This window comes from Dryobates pubescens, chromosome 17, assembly GCF_014839835.1.
Source record: "Dryobates pubescens isolate bDryPub1 chromosome 17, bDryPub1.pri, whole genome shotgun sequence".
NCBI lineage: Eukaryota > Metazoa > Chordata > Aves > Piciformes > Picidae > Dryobates > Dryobates pubescens.
The window spans coordinates 18,699,385-18,711,418 of record NC_071628.1 but is presented as its reverse complement, the minus strand read 5'-3'; the positions used below and the strand labels follow the sequence as shown (position 1 = coordinate 18,711,418).

General features: G+C 38.1%; 1 protein-coding gene across 1 annotated transcript in view; it reads left to right on the top strand.

Annotated features, from left to right (window-relative positions):
• The window catches only part of VPS13C (vacuolar protein sorting 13 homolog C), an 86,488-nt gene that overhangs the window by 60,947 nt on the left and 13,507 nt on the right, over positions 1–12,034 (top strand). The window contains exons 59-72 of the mRNA XM_054169190.1: positions 162–283; positions 531–825; positions 2,169–2,558; positions 3,566–3,670; positions 4,397–4,561; positions 4,849–4,977; positions 5,567–5,700; positions 6,060–6,186; positions 7,409–7,644; positions 7,981–8,131; positions 9,105–9,245; positions 10,600–10,681; positions 10,778–10,847; positions 11,669–11,780. Coding sequence (XP_054025165.1) covers positions 162–283; positions 531–825; positions 2,169–2,558; positions 3,566–3,670; positions 4,397–4,561; positions 4,849–4,977; positions 5,567–5,700; positions 6,060–6,186; positions 7,409–7,644; positions 7,981–8,131; positions 9,105–9,245; positions 10,600–10,681; positions 10,778–10,847; positions 11,669–11,780 — 2,259 coding nt within the window. The remainder of the gene's footprint in view (positions 1–161; positions 284–530; positions 826–2,168; positions 2,559–3,565; positions 3,671–4,396; positions 4,562–4,848; positions 4,978–5,566; positions 5,701–6,059; positions 6,187–7,408; positions 7,645–7,980; positions 8,132–9,104; positions 9,246–10,599; positions 10,682–10,777; positions 10,848–11,668; positions 11,781–12,034) is intronic.

Sequence of the window (12,034 nt, the reverse complement as noted above, 5' to 3'; positions counted from 1 at the left end):
TGGAGGTGTCCCTACTCACTGGTGTTGGACAAGATGACCTTGGAGGGTTCCTTCCAACCCAATGCAATCTGTGAATCTGTTTTCCCTATTGCCGTTCATACTTCTGCCTATAGAAATTTGTCCCACGGAAATGTAATGAAAATGATGCATTTTGATCCTAGATCAAGAACCATTTCTCGATTCCATTTATGATCTATAAGCTGGCTGTGGACTCCAAGTCACTGGAGCCAATTGGCATATCCAAGCCAGAAGAGGAATTTCATGTTCCTTTACATTCATACAGGTACACTTTCTGTTCTCTGTGGGGCTAATCTTTGAGAGATGGATACTCCGCACAAATACAGCATTACTGTGGAAGCTTAAATTTGCATTTGGAACTTTTCCTGACTGGGCTAAAACTCCAAAATACTACCTTTATGCAATTAGCATGCTGCAGAAGTCCTTCAGAATGTTAGCAATTAGTTGAAAATGGGTGTAATTCACTGTTTTGGTCAAGCTGTTGTGTAGCATTACCTTTCTTCCTCCCATAGGTGTCGTCTGTATGTTCGACCAACAGGAATGGTAGAGGGTCAGTTTCGGGAGTCCACAACTTACATTGCCTGGAGGGAAGAGCTGCACAGGAGCAATGAAGTGAAGTGCTTATTACAGTGCCCAGCCACTGTGGCAAATTTCTTGCCTCTAATAGTCAGCTCAACGGCTGTACCTGATGAACTAAATTTTATTTCACCTTCTGGAGAGGAATGGGATCCTGCCTACATTATCCACCTTCACCCTACACTGACTGTGAGGAATCTTTTACCATATGCCTTGAGATATTTACTTGAGGTAGGTGATTTTATGGTTTTCTTTGTAAATCCTTTACTTGATTTTCTGTAAGGCTATATTTTCTTAGAAGTGGAGGTGAATATAGTATAGAAGGTACTGAATGTTGGCATTTGTATTTTCTATTGTAAATGAAGGAGTCAGTTGATGGATGAATTCTGAGAGTTTTGGCGATTAAGTGGTTTTGATTTTGGTGTACCTGGCCAGTTCCACCTTGCTCCTTGAAATATGAATCCTGGACCAGATTGGTCTTTCTCTTTTATGTTCTTCAGAGATCCAGTTTGTATTTTGCAAGGTATCTTTTGTTTCACAGGGGGAGTGAAGCATGTGAAATTTCTGGAGCTTTCTTCTCTGTGGAAAACATACCTCTTGATTCTGACACTAATTCTTTACTGAGGACTATTGTGAGAACTCCCTTGCACAAACTGGAAGATTTCTTTGGGGGATGCTCTGCAGACATTGTTGATTTCTTTCAGTGTTTTTAATACCTAGTATTCCCTCATGAAAACAGAGTGGTTTTAGTAAGTAGAAAAGATGTGAAGATTGAGAACTATCATCCTAGTTCATTCTCTTTTGTCCTACTTGTATAACTGGCTGTGGCGTTCATTTAACTCTGTTTTACTTCTGTCCAGTGTCCTAATGGCACTATTTACAGTTTTCCTTACTTTCATTGGTACTTCAGTATTCAGATTCACAGAATGTAGGACAGAGTGCTAATGCCTTGACTGAAGAGCTTGAAACTAGTAATTCAAACCTGTTTCTGAAGTTGCTGTACCTCTAGATAGGTATATGTTGATTATTTTCATATCCTTCAACTATAATCAAGCCTGACCACTGTAGAATATGGTAAAATTTACTGTTTCTTAGTAAAAATTAGGGAAGGTGTTGTTGAGGAAAGCTGTGCTACTAAACCTTGCAACACAACTACTGGATTTCTGCTTTGGGAGTTCTTTAATGTGAAAAGTCTTGACTGTGCATGTGCAGCACAGCCCAATTCAATATCTTGTCCAGTATTGGAAGTATATTGATGAGAACTCGCTACTAAAATACATTGGAGATCATGGAGGTGAGAGGGAGGGAACAGAGGCAAGGGATACATTAGGACTAGTTTGTCTTCCTGAAATGCAGAGCATAGCAGTCTACACTGTCCTGCAAGCCAATTGCAACTGATCATGATCCCAAATTATCCACAGGATCAGGCTCAAATAAAAGTGAGTGGAGACTGAATGTGTAGGACTGAGATCTGAAAAGCATGCATCTTGCAACAGGAGAATAAAATATTGGGTTTTGAACACATAAATTTTATTTATTAGAGTCTTAATTTGCCCCTTTAAATTTTGCTGCAGGGAACAGCAGAAGCTCGTGAACTGATGGAAGGGAGTGCTGCAGATGTTTTTCATTCAAGGATCAATGGAGAAATAATGGAACTTGTGTTGATAAAATATCAAGGCAAAGACTGGAATGGGCATCTTAAAATTTATGATGGAATGCCTGAGTTTTTTCCTGTGTGCTTCACATCCAATTCTGCGACAGCGATGACAGTGGATATTTACATACACACTAGGCGAATTGGAAGCCGTATGATCTTGTCTGTGTTCAGTCCTTACTGGATAATCAACAAGACTTCTCGTGTTCTCCAGTATCAAGCTGAAGACATTCATGTGAAGCATCCAGCAGACTACAGAGATACTGTTTTGTTCTCCTTTAAAAAGAAAAATATGTTTAGTAAAAATAAGGTATGTGTATTTTAAGCCGTCGTGGTGGTGTTTTTAAAGTCCTGCTCTGAGGGAGAAAACACACACATACACACAGACACGCTCATGCATGCAAACATAATCACTCATTTTGTCTAAGGAAGTTTTTGGGAAGTATTTAAATGTATAGGTTTTCATTTGGCTGCTGCTTTCTTTGTGTTATTTATACTTCTTGGACTAAGAAGGGAAGGCAGATAGACAAAAAGTCTAGTGCAACTTTTTCCTGATCTTGTACTGCAGCCCATTAGCCAACTGGAAGTTGACTGATGGTATAGTGTGGCTGGGTCCTGAAAACTCACTGGCTACCCTACCAGAAAACTTTTCTCTGAGGGCAGGACTTGAACGTTGATATATAAAGTGAGAATATGGACTCCATTTTATAATCAAAAGGAAGGCTGCTCTGAATGCTTCCTGTGGAGGCATTTTCCACTGAGAAATCACAGGCCTGCATTTTACTCTGCTAAATACTCTGACATTTGAAATGCATGATGTACATATTCTGTTCTATGTTTAACATTTTGGTTTAATGTGACATTTGCAAGGTCAAATGGTGAGTTCTGTAGCAGAAACTTTTTCTGAAGCAGCCCTTCTTTCCTTTTAAGTAACTGTTGTTTATCTAACAATGTTTGAAGAAATGGTTGAAGAAACAGTTTTGACAAGTTAGTCTCTTATTTCCTTCCCATCCTCAAGTTTGTGAAGCACCACAAAGTTTCAGCTATTTTTCCCCATCTATGTGTACACTGTCATGAACATTAGTCAGTGAGGGATCCTCTGTTTTGCTATGTTTTGCTGTAACATCTCAGACACAGAATAAGAATATCATGAGTGATACTACATGCTGCAGCTTAACTTGCAGAAGATTTTTAAAGCACTTGTGTCATCTTTATACCACTACATGTGATATAATTGCAATCCGTAATGCATGAACTATAAAATTGAAAAGCAATTCAACAAGTTCATTTTGTGTTGTTCTTTTTGTGTGTGTGTAGATCCAGTTATGTATTTCAACTAGTACCTGGTCCAGTAGCTTTTCTCTCGATACTGTAGGAAGCTATGGATGTGTCAAGTGTTCAGCTAATAACATGGACTATCTGGTAAGATAGATTTCTGTTTTGAGGAGCTCTCTTGGGGTTCTTTTGGCTTGGTTACTTTTTTTCCTTAGGCCTTGATTTTACTACTTTGGCTGCTTTTAACTAATGGAAACATTTAACATCTGAAGTAACAATTTTTATGACCCAGCTATCCAGGTCTGCACCTGGTGACAAGTAAGTTTCACCAGCAGACATTTCAGTGTATTTATAAGCATGTGGTATATATAAAAAATGAGAACACTGGGCCATTTGAAAACGTAGTGGTGAACTCCTAGTGGAGATAGAGTTGACATTCAGAATTGTTAGCAAGTATTTGTATTTTCATTCATCGGCCTTGTCTAAGATTACATTTCCACATCTAAGCACAATAAAAAATACACTCAATAATATGCAGAGATGTGAGGACTTGTTTCCATGTACTTTTTGACTGGTGTCTGATGATATGATTCTTCTAGGTTGTCTTTATTTACTGTGGAGGAATTCCTGTTGATTTTCCTCACGAGTGCTGCAGCTAAAAAATGTGACAGCTAGAACTGTCTCTTTGCCGTTGTTTTAGTTGGGGTGCATAGTTCACTGATTTTACCGTGTCCCATGTGGTGGTGTTTTTTTTCAGAACAGGAGTGTTGTGATTTGTAATTTCAGTCACATTGTCTTTTCTTTATTTCAATCCTGATTTTTTCTCTTTAAGTTTTCTGTTGATTGTTTGCCCAAATTATCCTTGTTCAACAGGTTGGAGTTAGCATCAAAATGAGCAGTTTTAACCTTACCAGGATAGTTACCTTCACTCCATTCTACACAATAGCAAACAAATCTTCTCTGGAGTTAGAAGTTGGAGAAATTGGTCCTAATGGTTCTCTTCCAACTAATAGATGGAATTATGTCTCAGCTTCAGAGGTAATGTTTCAGCATGTTTTCCTTTGGCTGTTTTTGTAGACAAACAAATGGTATCTAACAATCACTTAGGGAAAAAACAATTTTCTTTTAAATGCTCTGCTACTTCTGGTGGCCTGACACTGATACTTCACACCTCAAGCTAACTTGCACAGCACTGGCTGCATATGTTGGTAAAGGAATAAAGTTCGATTTAGATAACTTCTAAATGCAATTCTCCTCGTGCCAGTATTTGCTGATGAACAATATCTAAGGATCAGTTGACGTCATGGATATTCTTTGTTTCACAGTGTCTTCCATTTTGGCCTGAAAACTCATCTGGTGAACTTTGTGTGAGAGTAGTTGGTTATGAAAGCTCATCCAAACCATTCCTGTTTAAAACCCAGGATAACGGTACTCTGCTGAAGCTGGAAGAATTGGTGAGACTGTGTTTGTGTGGTCCATTCTTGGTAGTGCATTGTAGCCTTGTGGTGTTGAACTTGGGAAACCTTGGCTCTCCAGGATCATCAAGATTGAAAACTTGTACTTTAAGATGCCTTCAGCAAAACTTTTCTTCTCAGTGATCAGTTTGTGAACATGCTATTGCTAGATCTGTCACAACCTGGAAAACATTAGTACGCTCATCTAGAGTAGCCAAGCAGATTTTTAAAGAGTATGCAGGAAATAGCAGTTTTAAAATACAACTTTCAGTTTTGTAATACAAAATGAAGACAGTGCTTGGCTACACTTCTCACTAAAGTTAGCCAAAAGGAGTTCTTTAAAATGTTATAGTTGAAATGCAATTTTTCAATTAAGTTAAATCAACAAGTAGTTTCTAGATGCTACTGATATTTGTCTTAAGTCAGTGACCAATGTGTTTGAGCTTACTGTTACTATGTAAGGTATGCTTCCATTTTCTAGTTGTAAGTGGCTGGGGAAGGACTAAACTAAAAACAACAGTTTAGTCTGTTCTGACTTGAATTTTTGCCTAGAACAAATACTGAACTATCTGTCCAACTTTTTTTCCAGAATGGTGGCTTACTGGTAGATGTAAATGTTTCTGAGCATTCTACTGTCATCAGCTTCTCAGATTACCATGAGGGAGCTGCTCCAGCTCTTATTGTTAACCATACTTCATGGGACTCTCTCAGATACAAACAGAGGTAAATGAAAGAAACAGTTCAGCATTGGTTGATTAAGCTAGGGGTCTCTTTTGTGAAGAGAGTAGTTCTTTTGGTACCTTTAAAAACAGAAGAAACTTATCATTATTGTGTTCATTAAATGAAGTAATTTGTCTGCTTTTAAATGGACTTAATGGTTTGAGAAAGTAGAATACAGATATTAGTTCCCCAAGAGCCTAGCTACAGCTGGACTTATTTGGTGTGGATAGCTTAGCCCCTTCAAGCCTTACCCTGGGAGGCTGGAGGGGTGAAGTATATAGCACTGTGATCTGCTTGCACCATTTTTATAAGCGGTTTTAACCCGTCAGTGCTGCTGTTATTTCACTCCTTTTTATCTGCAGTGGATTACAAGAGGAAATGGAGTTGAAACCAAAGCAAGTATGCCTGTTTGCGTGGACAGATCCAACTAAACCAAGAAAACTGACTTGGGGTTACTCCCAAAATTTTGGTGAACATGACCTGCTTAAGGTAAATTTCAGGAGAGCAGTGTATTGGTTTAAGCTAGATTGTTTATCCGACACCATTCTTAGCAGTGCTTGCTCCATGATAGGAGTTGGGATTGCCGGGATTTGTGAGACTTGTGGTGTGTTCTGTAGTTTGTACAGTTTCTTGTTCTAGAGCTGGGTGTTGTGTTGCTTCCTGTTTTGATGTCGTGTGGTGGCTCGTGTTTTGTGTGGCAGTGTGAGGGGGAGGGATGTAGTGGTTTGGCTTGCTGGCTTTTGCTTGCTGCTGCATTCTGCTGTGCTTTTTCTGCAAACAGGCTAAGGTAGTTGTGCATTATGTTACTTCATTTATATTAAACTCTTTTTATCTCTTTATCTCAACCTGGAGTTTTTGTGTGTTACTTTTACCTCACATTTGTGTTGAGGAGAAACAAGGAGGTTAACCCATTCACGGTGCTTTAACCTGTTACAAGCAGTAAGTGCTAAACCAATCTAGGATTTGAACAAGATTAAAAATTATCTTCAGTAACTCTGCATTTGACTTGTCCTGTTAGACACTTTTTAACCTATGCTTAAGTAGCAAGATTTTAGGTGAATTATAACTGGAGGATTGTGCACAAATTCCAGCCTGCATTTTCTCCATGTTTTTCTTGGATATGAAAGAAGGATCAAATGTGTGAGCTGTGGCTGTATCTTGCTAGTACAGAGGTTGAATAAAGCACCAGTTTTCCAGTGGTGCTGCATTCAGCTGAAGTATCTTCTCTGAAGAGGGAGAAAACCTCTGACTGTTGTGAGTCTTGCTTCCTGTAGGAAATATGTGCATGAAGCAGAAAATTCTGAGTTACTCTTTGATTACATTTGCCTTCTGCAAAAAAGGGTTTCAACTGTATCAGAGATCTTAATTATGTCTGCTTTTACTGTTGTGTGGTATGTGATTTAATGCCTTCTTCCCCAATCTTCTACGATTCAAAGTCCTTCCATTTCCTGTGAAGGCCTTTGTTTCCTAGTAATTTCCAATACTTTTCTGATTCACAAATATTGCTGGAATGCCTGCTTTTAGAAGAAAAACAAAAAAGAGTCACAACCCCAAACAATCCCACAAAATCAGTGTGATGTGGCCAAGTGAATAGCCAAGAAAAATACTGAGTTCTGATTTGTATGTGTGCCAGTAGACTTCATTGCTTATGCATCATCTCATAAATTTACTCTGGTATTGTGCTTACTTTTTTCCCCCTCCCTTAATACAGGATGAATGTGGCCAATTCCCTTACAACTCAAATACTCAGATACACTGGGTATCTTTCTTGGATGGACGCCAGCGAGTGCTGCTTTTCACAGATGATGTTGCGTTGGTTTCTAAAGCACGGCAAGCAGAGGAGCTGGAACAACCTGACCAAGAAATAAACTTATCCATCCATAGCCTTGGACTTTCCCTTGTTAACAATGAAAATAAAAAAGAAATCTCTTACATAGGAATTACTAGGTACTGCACGTGGAAGCCTAAACATTCCTTTAATCAATCAAAGTTTGGCAGCATATTATGATTTTAGCAATACAATTGAGTCCAATGGGCCATCTTCCAAATGAAATTAATATAAGTGGAACCTTTCCAAGTGAAACTAAGCTTTGCCTTAATTCCAATTGATAAATTTGAAAAAGAGTAGGATTTAGCTGTGTCCTTTCTTGTATTAAAAATGTGAACAATGGTTTGGGTGCTTCTTTGAGCCTGGAAAATTAGAATAGTTCTTTTCACATGATTTGAATGCATAAGAAAGGTTTAAGTACTTCTAAATAGTTAACCTTGTTATTTGTCTTGCAGTTCTGGTGTTGTTTGGGAACTGAAACCGAGGCATAAGTGGAAGCCATTTAATCAAAAGCAAATAAATGTGTTGGAACAAGCCTATCAAAAGTATCTTTCTAAAAGTGCTTTTCAAACTCCAGGTTGGCATAAACTAGACAGCAATACTGAGGTATGTTTTGAGGTTACAGTGTTTCAACGATTGTAGAATGTGAAACAGAATACTCTCTTGCTAAGCAGGGATAGGTGCTAAGAGACAAAAGGCAAACTTGTTCTGGACTAATTTGACATTTTATACAGGGAAGATTGTTTTTTTTACATTGAGGTAATACTGAGACTGTTCTCCAAACTTCTTATATTTTCCAGGCTTGTTTTGTAAACTAATAATCTCAAAGACAGTGGTAGAACAGGCTGCTTGGTACCTATGTATTAGTTATGAACTGTTATTATCATTCATGTAACTTAAATTCTGGGCAGAAATCTGTCTTGGCTTCTTATTAAGCTGTAGTTCCTATGTCTTGATATGATAAAGGTGCCTGTAGAATTCAACTCTTGGGATAAACTCACCTGAGCTTTTTCAGACATCAGTTATAGAATACTTGTATTCCATGCATACATTTAATGGTATTGTAATCGGGCTTGGTTTTTATCATACCTTTCCCTCTGAAAAACATATAGAGCCTCAGCTGTGCGAATCCATATGCTTTGTACACCATGGTACTGCATTTAAAGTACATGGTGTCAAAACCTTGTATCCATAAGTCATTACATTTGGCTGGATGAAGAAAAGATTTTCCTTTTGCTTCTTGTAAACCAAATACTTGAGAATCAGCATCAGCTGCGAAAGTAGTCAGCTGCATATGAGTATCTTTGGTTATGCCAGTGTAACACACAACTCATGAAGAAATACCTACAAAGATGACAGAGAGGTTGCCACTTGGGGTAACTGAAGTTGCAGTGTAATGCCCTTACCAGATGAACTTGGGGTTTTCATTACTTTCCAAGCAGGTAATTGGATTGAGTAATTCAGTAGCCATATCATCATGAAATAAGAAAAAATATGGGGTTTATTTGCTGGTCTCTTTACTAGTTTGATTATTTCTCTAATTAAACTGTATGTTACCTCAGCTTTCTTATCTTGCCAGGTGAATTTTAGTAAGTTTCCAATGGAGATGCGTCTCCCAGTGAGGTGCAGCATCCGACGCAACTTCCTGTCAGGAATTCAGGTGGAGTTCAAACAGTCGCCTCATCAAAGAAGCTTACGGGCTCAGTTGTATTGGCTGCAGGTACCATCTTTAATCTTGTTTGGTAAACTAGACAGACCATTAAAGGCTTATTTTATTCATTTATATGAAGCAGAATCTTTGGGTCTTGCCTGTGTGGTGTTCTGTTCACTGTTTCAGTGGCAGAAGTGCTGAGAGTGCTCCATTGGTGGGTATATACTGCAGAACTGCCGTTCCAGGGTTTTGCAAGTAATACGGAAAGTTTTCATAAAGCTGTGGGTTATGTAAAGCAGAGTGCTATGATGGAAAGGTTATTTCTACAGAAGTGTTCTGGTGTTTTAAAACAAACAAAAACCTCATCCTTTTTCTAAATTTCTTTGCCACAAATTTTATAGTTACTTAACATATTATTCATAGATTCATAGAATGGTTTGGGTCGGAAGGGACTTTGAAGGTCATCTAATTCCAATCCCCCAAGGATGTCTTCCACTAGACTAGGTTGCTCAAGGCCCCATCCAGCCTGGCCTTAAATACCTCCAGAGAGGGGGCATCCATTGGCCTCCAGAGAATGTATCTAGAGATTCAGAGGTGGTTAGTATGAAAACTACTTCTCCAGTGAAAAACAGATAATGTAAATGTAAAAACTAAAAAATCAGTATGCAATGATGTATCTGCATGTAAGCTTCACAGTGAATTATTGTGCCACAGTTGCTGCTGCTTGGCATACTCCAGTCTGTACCAAGTCTTACTAAATAAATCGATAGAGGGCTTGAACAGGTACTAGTGAGAAGTATTTAGTATTAGAGGAAAACAATGTTGGGAATAGAACAGAATTAACTAGGTTGGAAAAAGACCTTCGAGATCGAGTCCAACCTACCACCCAACACTAATCAACTAAACCATGACACCAAGCACCCCATCCAGTCTCTTCTTAAACACCTCCAGTGATGGGGACTCCACCACCTCCCAAGGAGCAGCCAAGACAGCCAGGGAAATCATAACCATCATTGCCATCTTCATTTACTGCCCTTTGGCATCCACCAGGGGAGGGCACTAAGAACCCTTTTTCCCTGATGGGGACGAGTTTCCTTTTTTTCCTTTTAAGTCCTATTTTTGCCTGAAGGTAGTTTTCGTTACTATAGTCAATGTAAGCCAGCACCTGGACACTCTCTAAATAAACCTGAGTGTGAAGCTGTGCAAGCATCCCTTGTGCAACAATTCCAGCCATCTGACTTTTTGTGTCTAAATGGGTGATGTTACAAAATACTAGATTTTGGAAATACATTCTTCCTCTTTTCTTCTTTCTCCAAAACAAGACTGTTTGTTCTTTTTGAACACAACCTATGGAGTTTCTTAATAAGTTTCTCAAGCCTTGTATTTGTCAAGATATTCCTGTAATTATGCAATATTTTTTTAGGTTGATAATCAATTACCAGGATCTATGTTTTCTGTTGTGTTTCATCCTGTAGCCCCTCCCAAGTCTGTTGCTTTGGATTCAGGTAAGAAAAAACCTTTAGTAATGCCAGATTTATTCAGCCTTGAAAGTAGTAACTTGTCAATTTTTTTTTTTTACATACATTTTTCTTTCTATTTAGAACCAAAACCCTTCATTGACATCAGTATCATCACTAGATTCAACGAATACAGCAAAGTACTGCAATTCAAGTGAGTTTAACAGTGTGAGGTAATATAGTTGTAGAGGTTGAACACATTGTAGAGGTGAATCTTGGTTTAAAGTTCACGTTCTATCCAAACACCTCTTGATTTTTGGATTGAATTTTTCTGTGACTCCAATGAAAAAGCATCATTCCCAAAGAAATTTACTGTTGGGAAGTAAGAACTGACCACATGACCATGTGCAAATTCTCCAGTAAGCAGAATTATTTCCCTCTTGTACTACAATCACAGGTGCATGTCTGCCTGTTCGCTGTGCACGGCTGGCTTTATTTGGTGCTCTAACAGGCAGCTTATACAGTCACTACTGTAGCCTGTTACAGTGTGTTCTATTGTGAAATATGTTCTTTAGGTAATATGTCTGTCTTGAGCTGTTGTACCTATAAAACAGGACAAAAACATTATACTGATTGTTTTGAATGCAAGTATCTGTACCCAACTTGTATGACTGTAATATTTGAGGGTGGTGGATTTTAATAAAATAAATATTCACTAATATGACTTCCTGAGAGAGGCAGCTAGATAAGAGGAATAAGTACTTTGTTTAGGTGGAGCACCTGGAATCATCATGTATGAATATGAGAAATATTTGGTTAATATTTTTAGGTAAATTTTGAAAGTGTTAAGATATGAATAACTACAGTAATGTATAGCTTTGTGAGACTAGGAAGCCCTCCTAAATGTAAATAGTTGATATTGTAGATCCTAAGTCTTAATATGCAGCACTGCACAGGAGAACTTGAGTTACATAGGATATGCATGTGATATCTAAATTCAGCTTTTACAAGTATACACTGTTTTTCCCATTTTAGATACTTCATGGTTCTTATTCAGGAAATGGCACTGAAAATTGATCAAGGGTTTTTAGGAGCACTTAGTGAACTTTTCACTCCATCTACAGACCCAGAAGCTGAAAGACAAAGGGTAATATATAAGAGAACCTGATTGTTGACAAAACAGGGCCTTTACGGCTACAGTGTTGTGATTTTATTTATATTTTAGTTTAAATGAGTGAATATTACATTTTAAAACAGTGAATAAAGGGACATGGTAAGATAATTTTCAGTGAAACATTGGTGTTTCTGTTAAACATTGACTTTTGAGCATTACTAATGAATAAGGTGAAGTAAGTGATACTTGGGTATGGGTAACTGTTTTCCATTCTTTTAATTGATGAC